This window comes from Amblyraja radiata, chromosome 19 (genome assembly GCF_010909765.2).
Source record: "Amblyraja radiata isolate CabotCenter1 chromosome 19, sAmbRad1.1.pri, whole genome shotgun sequence".
In the NCBI taxonomy this organism is placed as follows: domain Eukaryota; kingdom Metazoa; phylum Chordata; class Chondrichthyes; order Rajiformes; family Rajidae; genus Amblyraja; species Amblyraja radiata.
The window spans coordinates 36,977,244-36,998,875 of record NC_045974.1 but is presented as its reverse complement, the minus strand read 5'-3'; the positions used below and the strand labels follow the sequence as shown (position 1 = coordinate 36,998,875).

The 21,632-nt window shown below is 44.6% G+C and overlaps 1 protein-coding gene across 12 annotated transcripts in view; it reads left to right on the top strand.

The window, feature by feature from the left end:
* Positions 1–21,632, top strand: part of grip1 (glutamate receptor interacting protein 1) — a 596,334-nt gene that overhangs the window by 298,224 nt on the left and 276,478 nt on the right. For all 12 annotated transcript variants that reach the window (XM_033038250.1, XM_033038259.1, XM_033038253.1 and 9 more), the window contains exon 2: positions 3,552–3,632. In XM_033038250.1, coding sequence (XP_032894141.1) covers positions 3,552–3,632 — 81 coding nt within the window. The remainder of the gene's footprint in view (positions 1–3,551; positions 3,633–21,632) is intronic.

Sequence of the window (21,632 nt, the reverse complement as noted above, 5' to 3'; positions counted from 1 at the left end):
TCTTTCTAACTCTATATCAAGTTAGCTGTTTACAAGAGAAATCCTTGGAATTGGCCTGAACCATCTGTCACGAAGGAAGTAAATAGATTATTTTTGCTTTAGGTTAGCACCTCAAATTTATTTGGAAATGTTTTGTTTAAATACAAGATGGAAACTGTTGAGGCATTTTATTATCTATGTATTTAGATGGCATGCTTCAGTTCTACTGCAGTTGATGCTTCTTTTCAGCTTGAACACTGGTTACCTCTTTAAATGGTCAAACATCATTAGTTCAAGTCCAAGTTCAAGTGAGTTTATTGTCATGTGTCCCTGTATAGGACAATGAAATTCTTGCTTTGCTTAAGCACACAGAAAATAGTAGGTATTTACTACAAAACATATAAATGTGTCCATATACCATGATATAAATATATACACACATGAATAAATAAACTGATAAAGTGCAAATAGCAGAAAGTGGTTATTAATAATCAGAGTTTTGTCCGAGCCAGGTTTAATAGCCTGATGGCTGTGGGGAAGTAGCTATTCCTGAACCTGGTTGTTGCAGTCTTCAGGCTCCTGTACCTTCTACCTGAAGGTAGCAGGGAGATGAGTGTGTGGCCAGGATGGTGTGGGTCTTTGATGATACTGCCAGCCTTTTTGAGGCAGCAACTGCGATAAATCCCCTCGATGGAAGGAAGGTCAGAGCCGATGATGGACTGGGCAGTGTTTACTACTTTTTGTAGTCTTTTCTTTAATGAATTAGTGACATTATCGGTCAACCATCATTATGAGAATTTTCCAATGTGATGGAGTCTCTGAAAATTGATTTATTTGTTGTTCCACTCTGGAAAGTAATCCCAATATGGAAATAACCTGAACAAAACATTGTTCTTGCACTCTATCAGGCATGTTCCCTTCACCAAAAAGAGATAACTCGATTGACAATCTCTTCTAAGTTTATAAAGTTTTATAGCAGTAAAACGGACACAATTTAAATCAAATATAGACACAAAATTCTGTAGTAACTCAGCTGGGACAGGCAGCATCTCTGGAGAGAAGGAATGGATGACGTTTTGGGTCGAGACCCTTCTTTAGACTGAAGACCATCATTATCAGTAAGTACATACTTGGAATGAGACAGTAAGCACAGCCTGACCAGCTGGTCTCATGCAGAAGGAACACATTTGTTGCTGGCACCCTCAGTTATGTTTGTTAACTTCAGGCATGATAATTCCCAAGCACTCTTGCCATCACAAATTAAATCAATTCAAAGTTCTGTTGCCTCTATCATGCATCACATCAAACCTCATTTGCCTCGCTGGTCTGATGTGATCCGTTACAAGCTATCAGCTGCAGCTTGAAATTCCCATCTTCACATTTACAACCCTGAACCTCCTTAATTCTGCCTTTCCTCTGCCTTCAGTTCTAAGAGCCTGTGTTATTTAAACTCTGGCATCCTGAGCATTCCCTATTAGTTCTCCTCTTTCAATGCCCCTTCCCATATAATCCTGCGACTATATTTTTGTCGCCTCTGTGAGTGTCCCATCGCTACATTTTTGCTCCTAATGCTTTTTTCAGTGCAGACCTCTGTAAAAAACGATGCTCTCCAAATGCAGGGTAGGTTTCTTTTTGTATTTTGCATTCTCTGAAAGTTGCAATCCCTTGTCACTTTCAAACAAGGGATGACAATATAAATGTTTCTGAATATTGTTCCACACAACTGTTGGAAGCAAATATCACTATCACTTTGTACAAACAAAGTACACCTTAACCAATGAGGTGGTTTAATAACCACTAAATGTGTTTGATTGTATTGAGGGTTGGGTGTAGTTCAAAATGATGAGAAGTTGTGGTGCTGCAGCCTTGTTTAGTTTAGAGATACAGCGCGGAAACAGGACCTTCGGCCCACCGGGTCTACGCCCACCAACGATCCCTGCACCTAAACACTATCCTACACACACTAGGGACAATTGTTACATTTACCAAGCCAGTTTACCTACATACCTGTACGTCTTGGGAGGAAACCGAAAATCTCGTAGAAAACACACGCGGTCATGGAGACAACATCTGTAGTCGGGATCGAACCCGGGTCTCCGGCGCTGCAAGTGCTGTAAGGCAGGAACTCTACCGCTGTGCCAGGTGTTGCTAGTCAGCAATTCCATTGAAATTCTTTGAAAGTTGTGGGAAAACTAATGCAGCCAGATTGAACTGCATTGCAGAGCTGACATGCAACTCGAGTATCTCCAACGCTTCAGCATTCAAGAGCTATTAAAACTCCCTTCACTTTTCTTCATGGTTGTGCTTAATATGGGAGAACTATTTACATGTAAACAGAGTAAACTTTGCAGGAATTTGTGCTGTGCTGCTGGATTTCATGATAGATACAGTGTCAGATCGTTGATCAAACCTGTGCAAAAGATGAGAGTTATGGGCCTGTCGCATTTAGGCGATTTTTCAGCAGACTGCCAGTGACTGTCAACATACACACACACACACACACACACGCACACGCACACACACACACACACACACACACACACACACACATCGCAAAGGCGGGGGCCAGGGCAAGCGGGGGAGCGCTATCTAAAAAATTACCACGGTGCAAAGCCAAGATGATACAGACACACACCGCGATGAACAGGAAGGTTGGTGCTGTAATAAAGACAGCTAAAGCACAGCGTGTGGTAAGTCCTTTAAAAGAGGTGGAGGGAGTGGGGGGAGAAGGAGTAGAGACAACTTTTAAGAAGCCAGAGATACACGGCTGTGAAACTCGGGGGACATTAACATCACCGGTCGGTTCCTTGGTTCTGAAAACTACTGCTTACCTTTTTTTCCCGAATGAGCCAATGAAATTCACCGGTCAGCACCGGCTACAACCTACGAGAGCCTCCGAGAACCTTTGACCTCTTGGCAACCCACTAGGACCTCCTTGCGACCCACCTACGGCTTGAGAATTCTCTCTACTCTCCATAGCGGCTTCATTCTAGTCGCCGCTAATTTTTCAACATGTTGAAAAATTCTCGGCGACCATAATGAGGCTGCGATTAGTTCCCAGAATACGGGAACTCCTCACGACCACGAAGGCGACTCCCCGGCAACCACCCGCGAACATGTGACAACTGCATAGTCTCCTGCAGTCGCCTAAAACGTTGCCTGAGTGGGACAGGCCCGTTATGCACTTAGATGTGAGTCGTGAATTTCCACACAGTTATGGAATGTATTGCTGGCACTTTGCATGAAACTGGTTTCAGTCCAATGACTTTTATCAGAAATGTTTCCTATTAAGTGATGTTACTGTTTGCTCTATCTTTGGGTAATGTTTGTCCTTTATTATTTTGCAGTCTTGCAGTTGTTTTTGAATGTGAATGCAATAGTATTTTCATGTTTTAGGCAATTGTTAGCGAGGATTTGTAGCTGTATTTTTTCTGGTCTCTTTGATTTGTTTTTTTTATGTTGAGACTGGAGGTCATGCCAATACCATGCATTGTCATCAACAATATAATTAGATCTGTTTTAAAAAAAAGTGTTGTCTTTAACTCCTTTCGCCTTCCATTTTTGTTTTACAGATGAGGGGCAATATGCCAAATCTACAAACCAATCCAAATCCGCAGAAGGCACACTGGCGGTTCGAAGACAAAGTATTCCAGGTAAGTCTCATCTATGATTTGGACGATAATCTCTTCACCATTTTGCTGCTTTGCATTTTTGTTGTATTTGTTCATTCTCTGAGCGTCATGCAAACTAAGAATTTCATTTCACTATGCTGCATGTGACAACAAACTAGTCACGGTGCCCCATCTACACTAGTCCCACCCGCCCGCATTTGGCCCATATCCCTCTCAACCTTTCCTATCCATGTACCTGTCCAAATGTCTTTTAAATGTTGTTATTGTACTTGCCACAACAGCTACCTCTGGCAGCTCGTTCCATATACCCACCATCGTCTGTGTGAAAAAGTTGCCCCTCAGATTCGTATTAAATTTTTCCCTCTCACCTTAATCCTACCGTATGTCCTCTGGTTCTTCATAGTCCTCCTCTGGGTAAAATACTCTATTCATCTCCCCTATCCTTTCCCTTATGGTCTTATACACCTCTATAAGATTACCTCTCATCCTCCTACGCTTCGAGGAATACAGTCCTCGCCTGCCCTAGTGTTTAGAAGCGGCCTAAAGCATGGGTATGATAAATGGCCAAATATTTTTAAAGATAGGATCAGCAGCAGAAAATCAGTTGTAGTGACTTTCTTATTTTTTCCTTTGCTTCTATTGGGCTCTGCACAAAAAAAAGCCAGATTTAACAAGGTTATCTGGATAGGACATTGAAGAGATAGAGAGAGGTGCAACGTGGAGGGACTTGAAAACAATGATCAGAATTTTAACATCGAGCCGTTGCTTAACTGCGAGCCACTGTGCATAGGCATAGTCCAACAAACAGGATGTGAGAACATATAACAGTACAGCACAGAACAAGCCTTTCAAACAATGTCTTTGATTGCGGTGCTAAGATAAACTCTTATTTGTCTGCACATAATCCATATACCGACAATCTCTATATATCCATGTGCCTATCCAAAAAACTCTTAAGGGCCATTATCGAATCTGCCTCCACCACCACCTCTGGCGGGACATTCCAGGCATCCACCACCCTCTGAGGAAGAAAAAACTTGCCTCTCCTTTAAACTTTTCACCTTAAAGTTATGCCCTCTATTATTTGTTATTTCCTTTCTGGATAAAAAGGTTCCAACTTAATTTAGTTTACAGCGTGGAAACAGGCCCTTTGGCCCACCGAGTCCGCACCGACCAGTGATCCCCGCACATTACCGCTATCCTACACACACTAGGGACAATTTTTTACACCATACACCAAGCCAATTAACCAACATACCTGTACGTCTTTGGAGTGTGGGAGGAAACTGAAGAACTCGGAGAAAACCCACGGGGAGAAGTACAAACTCTATCTAGACAGCACCCATAGTTGGGATCGAACCCGGGTCCCCCGGCGCTGCAAGCGCTGTAAGGCAGTAACTATACCGCTGCGCCACCGTGGCCGCCCTGTCCACCCTACCTATAACTCTCATGATTTTATATATTTCTTATCAGCTCTCCTCTCTGACATTCCAGAGAAAACAATCCAAGTCTGGTCAACCTCTCCTGTGGTTTATACCCTCGAATAGAGGCAACGCTCTGGCAAACCTCCTCTGCACCGTTTCCAAAGCCTTCATATCTTTCCTGTATTGGGGCGACTAGAATTCACCAAATGTGGCCTAACCAAAGTTCTATAAAGCTGCATCATAAGTTCCTGACTCTTATATTCAATGCTTCAACCAATGAAGGCAAGCATACCATATACCTTCTTTACCACTCTATCTACTGGTGTTGCCACTGTCAGGGAGCTGTGAACTTTGACCCCAAGACCCCTCTGTACATAAATGCTGTTAGGGGTTTTGCCATTAATTGTATACTTTCCCCTAATATTTGACCTCCCAAAGTTCAACATAACACACTTGCTTGGATTAAACTCCATCTGCCACTTCTCTGCCCATTTCTGTAGCTGATCTATATCCTGCTGCATACTTAAACCACATTCCTCACAGTCTATGAACCCGACAATCTTGGTATCATCTGCAATCTTACTAACCAACTCGTCGATGTTTACCTCCTGTATCTCAAACAATGGATGTCCCAGGGCGGATCCCTGCAGAACTCCACAAGTCACAGACCTCCATTCTGAATAAAGTCCTTCTGCTGCACCCTCTGGCTTTTATGAGAACCCTCTGGGTCAGCTTACGATGGAGGACTTTATCAAAAGCATTACTAAAATCCATGTAGACAACATCCACTGTCCTACCCTCATCAATAACTTTCATCATCTCTTGAGAAAGTTAGCAAGATACGACCTGTTGTGTATAAAGCCATATCACTGTCCCTAATTAGCCCTTTCCCTTCATAATGGGAGATAATCCTATCCCATGAACGGATGTGATGTGGCACGGTCAGCAAGGTTTTGGATGACACTGGGTTCACCGAATAGAATATGAGAGTTCATGTCGGAGTGTGTGGAATGGTCAGAATCAGCAGTAACATATCAATGTTTAATTTAATTTGGAGATACAGTGCAGAAACAGGCCCTTCGTCCTACTGAGTCCGCACCGACCAGCGATCCCCGCACATTAACACTATCCGACGCACACTCCGGACAATTTACACTTGTCCCAAGCCAATTAACCAACAAATCTGTACGTCTTTGAAGTGTGGGAAGAAACCGAAGATCTCGGAGAAAATCCAATGTATCTTTGAACATCACTTAGTAGGTTTTGGGCTGAGAGATCTTTTCCAACCGTCTCTTCATAGTTTTCTGATCTCTCGAGTCCCAAACTTCAAACTATAGAGAGGAAAATAAATCAGATTCAATTCCAAATCCTGAGATTATTTCTGGAAATTAAAAGGGTTATGTTTGGGAGACTGGTGAATTTTAAAGAAAAAATATTGAAGAAAAAACTTCAGTACTTCCAGCTGTTGTGAACTGAATATAGTATAGGAAAATGTGTTTGAGATGCTCAGCGGGGTAAAAGTAGATACATTATTCATTATCCTGAACGTATACATTCTGCCTCTTCAGAATTTCCACCACATCAATGAAAAGAAATAACCAACTGGAAGCCACAGTTTGCTGATGGTTGTAGAAAACTGTCAGATAAATCAATCGAGGACTCGGCAGGGCTCTCACTTAACTTTTTTTCCCTGTTGCCAGCCGGGCAACCTTGGCAGCTGTTTAGGTTGCCAAATGATAGTTTAGGCGGTCATTTAAGACAGCTTGCATGACACGTGCGATAATGTGCTTGAATGAGGTGCGTAGTTACCAGTCGAAATTATGCTCAATGAAGCATTCACATATTATTTCTGCTTCAAATAAAATCACAAACTAAATATATTCACCAATCAAGACATGATATATACCACAATGACATGCAGCAAAATTATAATACAGTATCTCAACTCTTTTTGCACATTGCAATTAATGCAATTTCTATTAGTTCTTTCCATTTCCAAACAAAAATGTGGTCAGATTATTCAGCGTGTGATCAACCTGTGTCAATAAATCCTGGACCATGGTAACATATATGCTTAACCATGCACACGACAGATTGATGCAAGCATGTTTTCTGTGAACGACCGAATATTATCATGACATGGCCATAGCATGGGTCGTTATTGCTTTAAAAAAAAAAAATTTAAATATTTTATTTTATTAGAAGTAAGTACAATCATATGGCACCAAAGTGCCTAATATATATTTTCATAATACATTTTATGTACAGCTTCTTATTTTTTTTGTTATAATAAAGAAAGATGAGAATAAGAAAAATAAATTAGATAGTAAAGGATAGAAAGGCGTGAGATATATAGTGTGTGAAGAAAAAGAAAAAAGACGAATAAAACATAAAAAATAAATAAATAAATAAATAAATGGTAAGGAGATCATTGTTTATAATCTTGACCATCCCTCGTCCAGTCCTGAAACAGTTAGTTTTTACAATTGTGTTGCAGCATATAATTCCAAAAAGACGACAAATGGAGACCAACTCGTTATGAATTGGTCTGATTTATCCATTAGGAGGAATCGCATTTCCTCAAGATGTGCGGTGTCCAACATGCTTGCAATCCACATTTTAAGCGTTATTGCTATTGGTACAGAAACACTCTCGCTTCCCACATAATTTATCCACAATAAAATATACAGGTTGCAAGGAAATTTCTAAAGGCATTTTATGATAATAGCTGTTAAAAATGACTATACCCATCTGACAGGTTAAACATTACACTAACTGACAAGAGATGGCCAAAGGACATAACTGCAGCAAATGTTATTTTGGTAATATGTTTAAAGGTGTCAAAACGCCACATTACTGGACATTCAGATTAGATGTTTGTGTTGTGAACAGCAATGAAGATACCCAGTTTGTATGCACCAGATTTTTAAAAATTATTGATGAATGCTGTTTCTATCATTCCCACTTCAGAATTAACTTAAAAATTCAACTGAAATATCTCCTGACCAAATTTGTGATGTATCTGACCGACTGTAGAAGTAAAACCTGGATAAATCCAACGTATAGTTGTGATTGTTGCTCATTAAATAACTGCAGTACTAATACTCCATATTAAGAGCATTGATTTGCCGTTAAAATGAATTCTGTAATAACGTGTCAACGGTAGCAGTGACAATCGAACACTGCGGTTTTAATGTTTCACGTGTTCACAATTTAATTAATCCAACTTTATGGATTAAACAAATAATAACATTGGGAATTAGTGCGTGTTGGTTCGAGTAGGTAAAATTGTGAGGGGAGAGCGCAGGGGATGTCAGTGGGGCTGAATGGGGTGATCAGTACGGGATTGACGGGGGGGATCTGTGCAGGATGGATGGGGGGATCAGTACAGGATGAATGGGGGGGGGGAACAGTACAGGATGAATGGGGAAGGAAAAAATGCTGGAGAAACTCTGCGGGTGAGGCAGCATCTATGGAGCGAAGGAAATAGGCAACATTTCGGGTCGAGACCTTTCTTCAGACTGATCCCCCCATTCTTCTTGAATGGGGGGATCAGTACAGGATGGATGGGGGGGCATCAGTGCAGGATGAATGGGGGGGATCAGTACAGGATGAATGGAGGGATCAGTACAGGATGAATGGGGGGGATCAGTACAGTGTGGATCGGAGGGTCTGTGCAGGATGAATGGAGGGATCAGTACAGGATGAATGGAGGGATCAGTACAGGATGAATGAGGGGATCAGTACAGGATGAATGAGGGGAGCAGTGTAGGATGGATAGGAAGGGGGCAGTACAGGATGAATTGGAGGACCAGTGCAGGATGGATGGGAGGGGGGAGGGGGGGGGGGTGGCAGGGGAATCAATGCGAGGTGGATAGGGAGATCAGTGCAGGATAAACAGATGGGGGGGGGGGGCATAGATGGGGAGGGGAGCACAGGGGATGTCAGTGAGGACTGAATAGAGGCGGGAATGGGGATCAGTGCGATATGGAGAAGATGGGGCCCAGGATAAAGGGGGTGGAGGGGGCGTACAAGAGAGAGAGAGAGAGAGAGAGAGGGGGGAAGATGGGGAGGAAGGAAGATCAGCGCTCCTCGGACAACACCGGCATCATCGCCCCACTGCCTTGGCCGTCACTGTCCACCGCCAACTGCCACCACCAAACGGGGAGGCAGTTGAGATCTCCTCGCCACCGTCTCCCCTCCTCCGCCAGCCAACAGGAAGGTGCGGAGCCGAACGGTGCAGATGCTTCAGACAGCGGAAGGGGGCCTCCCCCTTCCTCCCTCCCTCCCTTTGAAAGCGCCGTTGGCAGAGTGGCAAGCAGCGGCCGCTATCAGGGCGGGCGGGGTGCGGAAGGAGGAGGAGGTGGAGCCGTCGCCACTGCTGCTGTGCGGGGCCCGTCATTCGCTCCGACCCTCCGTCACCCCGCACCCCGTATCTTTGCCCCGCACTACAGTCTCCGCCGCCGCCGCCGCCACGATACATCACGTTCCTTTTCTCCAGAGATGCTGGCTGCCTGACCCGCTGAGTTACTCCAGTTTTTTGTGTCTATCTTCGGTATAAACCAGTATCTGCAGTGCCAAGCCGGGCAAAATGACTCGGCATTTAGGATGCCTGGCGGCACTTTGGGTGGCCATTGGCACCCGGGCAACCGCTAATTTCGAGCCCTGCTCGGACTTATGGGGAGCGAGATTCTCTTAAGGGCCTGTCCCGTTTGGACGTCATTTGCACGTCACGCAGGTGGCGCGCGAAGATTTTGCGAATCCCCAAATCCTGGGGCGCCGCGCGTCACTGCGCACATCACCACGAACCATGCATGTGTAATGTGTCGTGACGCGTAAATGATGTTGTGTAAATGATGCGCAAATGACGCCCACGTGGGACAGGCCCTTTACTTCTTTACATTTCTTTAATTTCAAAATAGATTTTATTTGAGAAATAAATATATACAATACATGATCCTTACAAAACTCCATCCGACATTCTCGGAGGCTATACATCCATTCAATACAGTTTACAAAAATCACACAATTTTACCCCCCACCCTGGCGTGAAATTGTTCCCGATGTTGGGGAAGTCCAGGACAAGGGGTCACACCTTAAGGATAGAGGGGAAATCCTTTAAGACCGAGACGAGAAAAACATTTTTCACACAGAGAGTGTTGAATCTCTGGAACTCTCTGCCACAGAAGGTAGTTGAGGCCAGTTCATTGGCTATATTGAAGAGGGAGTTAGATGTGGCCCTTGTGGCTAAAGCGATTAGGGGGTATGGAGAGAAGGCAGGTACAGGAATGGCGGTGCTGGCTCGAAGGGCCGAATGGCCTACTCCTACACCTATTTTCTATGTATCTATGTATCTATGTAAATCCTTTCCCTTGTTTTGAGGGGCGTTTCCACCACAACCTGCCCCGCCCCCCCATGTCCAGCAGCGGAAGGAACCTAGACTGTGGTCCTCCCCCACAGAGCCTTGGCGTTGGCTGCACCAAGCTTCGGTGCGTCCTTCAGCACATACTCCTGCAGTCGGCAGCGGGCCAGTCGGCAATATTCCCCGACGGAAATCTCGCACTGCTCGGAGGTCAACAAAGCACAGGCAGACCAAAGAGCGTCTTTCACCGAGTTGATGACCTACCAGCAGCACTCGATGTCAGTCTCTGAATGTGTCCTTGGGAACAGTCCGTAAATCACAGAGCGAGATTCTATTACGTGATATCGCGGAGGAAAAGCCCAGGAGACAGCTGCCTAAGAGTACAGACGCACGAGCTTATCTACTGCCTAAACTTCACCACTTAGACCCATACATGGACGAGGCAGATAATGATAACAAATAACAACATCACTCACAAAGAAATGGACATCTGTGCTGTTGATTTAGCAATTAACAGATAACAAAATCACGCATTAAGGACCAGGTGGCCCTCCTAAGAACAACGCGGCCACTCTAGTCTCACAATCAATGTCAACGAGCAGGACAGTAGAAGTTTGACTCAATTCTTTCACAAAAACGAATTTGTGCCTGGTGAACAGTAAACATGAATGCCTTTTCTGTATAATAGGGGAGTGGAACGTATGTTTTGGTGCAGTTTTATCGAATGGTCAAAATCAGTCTGTTGATTCAGAAGTTTTCTGGACTGAAATTCCTTCTTAAACATGAAAAAGTTGAAGGGCCTGTCCCACCTGGTGATTTTTTCTGCGACTGCCGGCATCATTGACTGGCATATCAGGTCACCGAACAAGTCAAGGTGGCGTGATGACGTACTGATGCACGGTGCTTCCTCAAGTGTCGCAACATTATTTTTGTCGCCGCTGGATTTTGAGATCTTTTGGCGACCCTGACATGACGCCGGCGGCAGTCGGCGAACAAAAATCGGCAAGTGGGACAGGCCCTTGACTCGCACAAATTGCAGAGGGAAGGCCATGCAAATAGTTGTGTGTTGGAAAATGTTGCATTCTTGTACTGCACACTCCACAGCTTGCAGTTTGATTCCAGCTGCTCTGTCAATGTGTAATGTGTAGGCCTTGTGTGTATAGTGCAGCGCACTATACTATTGAGGTAGAATTCTTGTCAGAAAGTCGCTAGGATAGGCTTTAAAAAAAAGCTGTAATGTTAAGAAGTCGCTATTGATTATTGGGAAACCATCCGTGTGTTTCCATTTTTATACAGTACATTCACATCTGAACACTCTGGGGATTGCAAAGAAATGTTTAATTGTTACATTGCAGGCGCCACACAGCCCTTGCAACCCTTAAAGCACATTATTTTGCATGTTGAACAGCACTTTTCATTGTAGTTAATAATTTGCAGCCAAGCCAGCCACGCGGTTGAAGGCAGAAGAATGAATGGGCAAAAATCGTTCCACATCAATAGAGCATAGAGGTTAAAATGAAGCCAAGTACTTATACTGCTGCATAGTTCATTAAAGATCCAAGGAAATTTCATTTGCCAAATGCCTGACATGATAATTTGTTTTTATAATTGCAGTTAATAACTTTGGAGTGGGAAAATAGGCTGATGATTGTACACTGCTGTGGTTGCCCTTCCAATAAGAATGTGAGAGTATTTCAAAAAGGTATTTCATGGTGACATGGTTTTGCAGCCAGTGGAGCTGCCACCTCAGTACCAGAGACCCCGCTTGGATCGGTGTGGAATTTGTGGCCACAAGGGTTTCCTCTGCATGCTCCGGTTTCCTCCAACAGTTCCAAGACATGCGGGAAAGTTGGCCACCATAAATTGGCACTAGTGGATGGGTGAGCAGTGGAATCCAGGAGGAGCTGATAAAAGTCAGAGGGAAATTAAAAAACAGGATGTGTAAATGGATGGTTGATTGTCGCTGTGGACTCAGTGGGCCTGTTTCCATGCTCTCTCTGCTTCTGACTCTTACAGAAACACCACGTTTCGAGGGGCATTGTAGGAACATCCATGTTGTGCATTTGCCTGTGTATCCTTAATGATAATTTTGGGGGTGATTTAGGGTGATTTCACGTTCATTGTGCCTCCCCCTTCCATTCCACCTCCTCTGCACTCTCCTGCCTAACAATGTGAATGCATTGATCAATACCACTATTCTCAAATAGCTGGAGATATATGAGCAATGTCTCTCATGGACTGACTGCTTCTCAAGCACAGATCTCTCCCCTATCGGCGGTACATCTTCAACACGCTCGTAGAAGCTGTAAATGACAGTGTTGAAATATGTTGAGTGGCATTTCTTTGTGGATTACGTCCTGGGCCTCTCATGTCTGCGGTTGGTTTGAGTTGTCCTCTCTCTTTCTTTGCAACATGATTCTGACCAATCCCACCAAAAACTCCAGATGTGTAATGTGACAACATGCATTTTGTAAGCACATAATTCACAGCTTCTAATGACAATGAGTAATGAAATCTGTTAATGAAAATGAGCCATTGGCAAAACTGTTTTAACTAAGGTCATGTTGATGCACCTAGACCCAACTGATTGAAGCTGTAGGTTGAGCTGGTGCTAAAAAAAAGTTCCATTAACAACACATTAACGGAATAAAGGGAGATGGGGAGACAGCAGGAACAGGGCACTGATTTTTGATGATCATATTGAATGACGGTGCTGGCTCGAAGGGCCGGATGGCCACCTCCTTCACCTATTTTCTATGTTTCTAACAACTCACCAGCAAATGTGCTCTTATTTATGGAAAATGCTCAAACCACACGTCAGCATTGATTTGATTTGATTTGATTCAATTTATTGTCATTGCACTTTTCAGTGCAACAAAATGGTTTGGCCTGCAGTCATAACATAGAATAAATAAACACTCAACACAGTTTAAAGTCCCAAAGTCATTGTCTCTTCCCTCCTTGCTCTCCCTCTGCGCTGAGGCAATCCAAGCCTCCGATGTTATGACCCCGCCGGGTGATGGTAGGTAAGTCCCGCGGCTGAATCCGTGCTCCGCAAACGGGCCGGTTCAAACTCCGCGGCCCGGGGAGGTCGAAGCTGCCGAAGCTGCCGCCCTCCAGTCCAGCGGACGCAGCTGTAGTTGCGGGTGCTCCGGAAAACAGAACTCGAGCTCCCGATGATGTCGTCCATTGGCCCGCGGCCGAACCTCCAAGGCTCCAAAGTCGGGTCGGAAGTTGGGTCGCACCGCAACGCCACCACAGCCCCGAAGTCGGCCAGCCTCGCGTTGGTAAGTCCTGGCTCTGCCTCCGCAGCCTCGAGGTCGGTCGCAGTTGGAGGCCGCCAGCTCCGAGATAGGCCTCAGCGCAGACAGACACGGAGACGGGGGATACAGCAGGAAAGGTCGCACCCCCCCCCCCCCCCCGAAGGAAGAGTCAAAAAACATGTTACACCCACCCCCCACACATACACAACTAAATAAACAGAAATAAACTGTAAAAACGGGACAAAAGAAAACAAAAAACAGAAAAGACAAACGGACTGCAGGCGAGCCGCAGCTGCAAGAGAGCGCCGCCACTTCCGGAATCTGTGGAAAACGAAATAGTCTTTGTTTGACACTGCTTGACCGACTGAGCATTTCCAGAATGTTGTTCTTTGATTGCAGATTTCCCTCGGCTGCAGTTATGATTATTGTTTTTATTTACCGACCTGTCAGTTATCATATTTAAGTGTTTTCTGATCTACGTTAAAAGATGATTAAATTTCATCAGTCAATTTCGCTCGTACAAAATGATTGCGCTTGTCTGAAAAATCTCTGCACATCCCATTTGATTTGATCTATATTGCATCCCTGGGATTGAATGATGCAGTTGATTGATGGATGCTTGTACAATTTCCAGTGCGGAGAATGCTCCTGAATTCTAAGCGCTGTCATTGAAAACGTTCCCAGCTCTGATTGTCATTACCTTGCAGTGGCATTACTGGCAGTCACATCGTTTAGTTTATTGTCATTTGCAGAAGTACTGTGAGGTACAGGTACAATGAAAAGCTTGTTCACTGCTCACCCATCCACGCACAATTATCTAAGGCAGTAAAAAAAAAAGGTTCTGCAGAAATACAACAGAAATAAATCTATGGTGGAGCAAGAGGTGATCCTTCATGATAAGGCAGCACTGTACTGTTTTTCACTGAAATCATCAGGGGAGATTTAGATGTTAGTGGTAGAAAACAAGCAATTCAGTACAACAATCAAATGGTGATTGGATTCTGATAAACAACCCAAAATAGTAACATTCCAATTTGATGCCAGCTATATCCTCTTACGAATTATGATATTATAGTCATACAGCATAGAAACGGGCCCTTTGACTGACCATATCCCTGCCAACCACCAAATTAATTCCATTTCCCAGCACCTGGCCTGTAGATTTCTATGCTCTGTTGATTTAGGTGCTCGTCCTGACATCTCTTCAATGTTATGAGAGTACCTACTTCCAGTACCTTGTCAGGAAACACATTCCAGATTCTAACGACACTGTGGGTGAAAGAATTACATAGAACATAAAATGGCACAGTACGGGAACGGGCCCTTCATCTTACAGTATCCGAGCTGAACATCTAGCCAAGCTAAACTAATCTCTGCCTGCATGTGATCCATATCCCTCCATTCCCTATCGAAAGGTCCCTCTCAAACCGATCTAGAATGTTTCCTTGGATCCCTTCAAAATCACCTAAGCTTCACCTTAAACCATTGCCCTCGGGTAGGGGGGAATACATCTTCCGGTGAGCCCTATCAATGCCCTTCGTAATATTGCATACCTCCCTCAGCCACTGCCAGAAAATAGGACGTTGTCGTTTACCCAATCTCTCCATCCCAGTCAACACCTTCTAAGTATTCACACCCTTCCTTCAGTGCGGGAACAAGAACTCCACGCAGTGCTCCAACTGTAGTCTAAACAATTTTTTCTAAACATGTCTCTTAATCTTCCTGCTTTTATATTCAGTGATCTGGTCAATAAAGGCACGTATCCCCCAAGTCCTCCTACCTTCTTGCACTGAACCAGTCTGCCAAGTGTCCCCCATAATCTGTCCTTGCCCCCATAATCAACTGGTACAACTGATTTATCTCAACACAGTGACAGCTGCTGTAATCTTTAACGTCAGTGTACATGGACCTATTTGTACTTTACCTTATTTATTAATTTTATAGCATTGATACGGAGGTTGCAATCTTAATCTCGTTGTTCTTATACAATGCCAATAAAGATATATTATTATTATGATTATTATTACACCTCAAGATGCAAACCACTGGTTAGCCGCAAAAATAGAATGGCCAGGTTACAATTTGCCAAGAAGTACTTAAAAGAGCAATCTCAGTTCTGGAAAAAGGCCTTGAGGACAGATGAGATGAAGATTAACTTATATCAGAGATATATAAACACTGCTGTAATTTCTACATGGTGAAACCAAAATGTATAAAAATGCCCTTTATTGAAATCTGACAATGTGAACTTTTACCACATGTGATTTTCTTTCTATTACAAATCTCAAATTGTCGAGTACGGAGGCAAATAAATAAATGATGGGTCTTTGTCCCAAATATTATGGATGGCACTGTATTTGTCCTGGAAAGTGATCATCGTGAGTTTCCTCCTTGAACTAATATTTCAGCATTAGTTAAGAGTCACAACATTTGTCGGAGGTCTGCTGAGTGTGGGCTGGATTGTAAAGATGATAAACTCTCTTGCATGAAAGGTATCAGTGAACTAAATAGAGTTTTGTCACTCAGTTTACCTTTACAGTTTCTAGTTTTTAAACACAAAACCCTGATTCTTTACTGAAGGTAATGTGAAATGTGCTCTATTTTGTTGGGGATATGTTTCTACCAACAGTTGCTATGACACTAAAGGGCCTGTCCCACTTACGCGACTTTTCATCAAACTGCGACCTTCAAGCTCGGGGGCACTTACCTGAAAAACCGCGAGATAGAACGACCGTCAGCTGCGGAACACACACACACACACACACACACACACACACACACACACACACACACACACACACACACACACACACACACACACACACACACACACACACACAGCAAAGGCGGGGGCCAGGGAAAGCGGGGGAGCGCTGTCTGAAATTCACACGGTGCAAAGCCAAGGAGATATCCGCAATGAACAGGAATGACTGTATGGTAAGTCCTTTAAAAGCCCGGAGGGGGAGGGGAGAAGGGGTGGAGACACTTTTAAGAAGCCAGACAACTTTTAATAAGCCAGAGAACACAGCTGTGAAGTTTAGCGGACATTTAACATTACCGGTCGGTTTTCCTTGGTTCTGAAAAATCGTGCTTACATTTTTTTCCCCCCAATGAGCCCAATGCTCGGTCAGCAAAGGAGATTACCTACAGCTACCTCGACTACCTACAATGATATGGCAACCACACTATCATTGCACTACAACTTAAAAGGTATCGATTTTCTCCATGCCGACCAATTTTTGGTCGCAGAAAACTTTTCAACATTTCAACTCCTCTCGACCATGAAGGAGACTTACCAGAGACCACCTACGACCATGTGTCGACCATGCTGTGAGCTTGTGGTGAGCGTAGAGTCTCCTAAACTCGCCATTAAGGTCGCCTTAGTGCAACAGACCCTTAATGCACCCAAATCCTCAGATACTTCACACTGACCAAGAAATTATTTGAATCTGCTCTTGTTCAGTTGGCAACATTTCATATGAAGTGGTGGTAAATTAAGTAACTTCAGCACAATGAAAGAACTATCAAGGAAATTCCTGCCCATAGCATATAGACTCCTCATTAATAGCAGAGGTTTCGTGGACTGAACGACCAACCAGTTGCTTGCACGTTTTCCTAAGAGAAATGGCAACAATATGGATAGTCATTGACTCCTTCCATGGAGTTCAGTTGTCCGTCCTTTGGGCAGATCCCACACTTTGGTCTCCTTGTAAGAATAACATGAGAAGCAATAGTAGGTCAATTAGTCCCACAGGCATGATAGTGCAATAAATAGTGCTGTTGTCTTACACTCTTGGGACTGGTCAATCTTCACCTAGAGCACTGTGTGGGCATTTTATGTTGTCCCATCATGCGGTTTCCTCTTGGTGCTCGGCTGACCTCCCAAATCTCAAAAATATGCTGGTAGGTTTATTGGCAACTGACTATGTAGTGGCAAAATAATCAAATACATATGATTAGAGAAAGAATGAGGTGCAGGCCTAGAGGGGTAAAGAGACTTGTGGCCTTGCTATGCTGGGAGCGTTCGGAAACTTCCTTTGTCGTAATAACTAAGGTGGAAGAAATTACTCCTGTCTTTGGTGGACAGAAACAATGCTCCTCAATTCTTGAGAAAGCCTTTTAGCATTCACCCTGTCAGTCCCTCTCAGCATCTCTAGTTTCAATAAGGTCACTCTCATTCTCCTAAACTCCTCTGATCAAAGGCCTATTAGTCACTGAATGCCAATCCAAAAGTGGCCCATTTATTCTGTCGCCCTGTTTACAGTCCAACAGCCACACTTTTATCCCATGTCAATATATTTACCACAACCCCATGAACCTTTACCCCACGTAGTAATGATTTACACAGCACCTTATCAAATATTTTCTGCAAATGTGCTTCATCTACTGGTGCTCTTATATACAGCTTGTTTGCTACATCCACCAAACATGCTCACATATTTGTCAAATGCCGTTTGCTATTCAAAAATGCCTGTTTAAGCTACTTGATTTTCTTTTGATTTTCCAATGTCCTGCTATTACCCCCTTGGTAAAGGGCCTGTCCCACTTTCACGACCTAATTCACGACCTTTTTTTACTCGTGAACATTTTTCATCATGCTAGAAAAAACACCCCGACCTACTTGATGCCACGAGTACCTACGACTAGCATCACGTCCTGCTACCTACGACCTCCTACAACCTCCTACGACCTTGTGACGACCTTGCTGCGAGTATGAGTCAAGGGCAAGCTCGGCAGAGGTCGTGAATTAGGTCGTGAAAGTGGGACAGGCCCTTAATGGGCCTTGGTATTGCAGAATCCAGACAATCCAGTGTAGGCCATCGTATATGTGACCCTTGTGAGCTCTGGTGACGCCAGCCCGCACAGCCTCCATAAAGTGCATTTTCAAGCTCAGCGCAGGCAGTACCTGAAACTTGTCACATTTTTCTTGTGTGTGTGTACATATAAACATCAAACAGAAGTGGTTGCCCCGAGGCGAGTTGTCAGATTACTTGCTAATAGCTTGGCTTTGCAACACTGAGACAAAATAAATTTCCAGCAGAAAAGAAAGAACGGTCCATTTGAGTGAAGTGAAAGCGATGGCACATTTTCCTTTGTGATTTATTAGGTGCAGAGAGTAGAAGTAAACCAGACACAAACTGCAAAGCCATTTTAGGGCGCAATATACACATAGCAAATCTGTTGGGATATGTTCCAATATTGACTGGATGTGGTTGGATGGCCATTGTGATATTGAATAGAGAGAGTTGCTGATGCCAAAACACTGCACAAGCTTTTGATCTGTCTCAAGTGTGTCTTTGAGTGCTGGATGAGAAGAGCATTTATTTGAACAAGATGTCATGTTTCCATTCCTTTTTTAAAACATCTCTCCGGATGTTTTTTTGATTTTTTTTTTTGAAATGTTGAGACAGCTGCAATGTATTGGTTCCAGGGAATGTCACAGTTTTTATCCATTCTTGCTGCATCTTATCCACGACTTTTGGAAAAGATGAAAATCACCCCCACATCATCTGCGGAAACTCTCAAGCTGGTTGCAGCAGAGATGATGAGATGCAGATCACTTGCTGGGGTTCCCCACCCAACTAGCCCTTCATACAACTGCCAGTAGTTGTCAGGCGTAAGCCACACAACATCTAAAGGAGTGCAATAAACCAGCAGCATTGGTATCTCAATGTGTGGCCAATTTCAATAGATTCACTCATTGCTCTTTTGATACCATAACAATCTTTTCTTTCTTTTGGCTGAGCTCCCTTTCGCCCTATTTCCTCAGGAGATCATTCCTGTTGGACTTCCACAGTCGTAGTCTCACAGTAGTTGCTAGTTCTGCCCTGTGATACCCAAGTTTCTTCCCCTCTGTTATCAGTTTTCTGAACGTTCCTTCCATAAGCTAGGGTGCTGTCCGATTCACCTCTACCCCATTGTGTGTCTTTGGAACTGTCACCTCAATGCTGAGAACTATCTTTTGCATTCTGTAATTTCCGCTTTGGTATATCTATTATACTTGAGGTTGAAGTCCCCCTAGTCCTCACCTTTCACTCCATCAGCCGTTGCATACAACACATTATCCTCCGACTTTTTCACCACCTCCAACAGGATCCCACCACTAGTCACATCTTCCCATCTCCACCCCTTTCCGCCTTCCAGAGAGACGGTTGCCTCCACAACTCCCTAGTCAACTCGTCCCTCACCACCCAAACCACCCCCTCCCCAGGTACTTTCTTCTGCAACTGCAGGAAAGATGCAACACCTGTCCCTATACCTCCTCCCTCGACTATGTCTGGGGACCCAGACAGTCCTTTCAGTCCTTTCACTCGCACCTCCTCCAACCTCATCTACTGTATCTGTTGTTCAAGATGTGGACTCTTATACATCGGCGAGATCAAACGTAGACTGGGCGATTGTTTCGCTGAACACCTTCGCTCAGTCCACCTGGACCTACCTGATCTCCCGGTTGCTAAACATTTTAATTCCCCTTCTCATTCCCACACTGACCTTTCTGTCCCAGGCCACCTCCATTTTCAGAGTGAGGCCAAACGCATATTGGAGGAACAGCACCTCATATTTCGCTTGGGTAGCTTACAACCCAGTGGTATGATTTCTCAATATTCAAGTAACCCATGCATTCTCTCTCTCCATCCGTCCCACACCCAAGTCACACCAGCTTTTTGTTCTCACCTAACAAACAACTAATATGGCCTTTTTCCTTTATCATTGTTACTTTTCTGCATTTCTTTCATTCATTGAATTGAATTGAATTGAATTGAATTGAATGGAATGCCTTTATTGTCATTCAGACCTTACGGTCTGAACGAAATTTCGTGCCTGCAGTCATACATACAATCATACAATAATAACAACAATAAACACAAATTAACATCCACCACAGTGAGTCCTCCAAGCACCTCCTCGCTGTGGTGGAGGCAAAAATCTTAGAGCTGCAGTCTCTTCCCTCCTCTTCTCCCTCTGCGCTGAGGCGATTCCCCACCGGGCGATGGCACAAACAGTCCCGCGGCTCACCGAACCCCGCAAACGGGCCGGCTCAAACACCGCGGCCCGGGGTGGTCGAAGCTGCCGCCCTCCAGTCCAACGGACGCAGCCGCTAGCCTGCGGCTCAACCCCGAACTCAGGTCATAGCCGCCAGAACGCCGTCCCAGCCACCGGAGCACCGTTCCAGCCCTGAGCCGGATCGCCCTCACGTGAGTGCCGTTCCTCCCTTGAGCTGGGCCACTCTGACGGGAGCGCCATTCCTCCCTCGGGCTGGGCTGCTCCGACAGGAGTTCCGTTCCTCCCTCGGGCTGGGCCACTCCGACGGGAGCGCCGTTCCACCCTCGGGCTGGGCCGCCCTCACGGGAGCGAGCCCAGTGCAAGTCCTGACTGGCTCTGCCTCCGGAGTCTCGAGGCCGCCAGCTCCGCCATCAGGCCTCAGCGCAGACGGAGGCAGAGAAGGGGGATACGATAAAAAAGTCGTATTCCCCCGAAGAGAGAGACAGCAAGCCCCGTTTCATTGTTCTATATCTCCCTACATCATCGTCTACATCTCTCATTTCCCTTTCCCGTGACTTTCAGTCTGAAGAAGGGTCTCGGCCCGAAACGTCACCCATTCCTTCACTCCAGAGATGCTGTCTGTCCCGCTGAGTTACTCCAGCATTTTGTGTCTATCTTCGGTGTAAGCCAGCATCTGCAGTTCCTTCCTACATACTTGAGGTGGACTTGATTGTATTTATACATGGTATATCTAACCTGTTTGGATAGCATGCAGAATTAATTGTGACAGCACACGTGACAATAATAAACCTAAAACTATGCAGGACTGCCCGTAGAAACTCATTCACTGTTGCAGTCTGCTCTTATCCCACCGTATTTATTTTCCTTCCTCCATTGACTCACTCCTTTCCCGAGGTGCCCGGAATATCCGAAGGTTCAGCGGGCTGCCGAATTGAGACCCCTCCTGGCCCTGAGGACCTACCTGAAG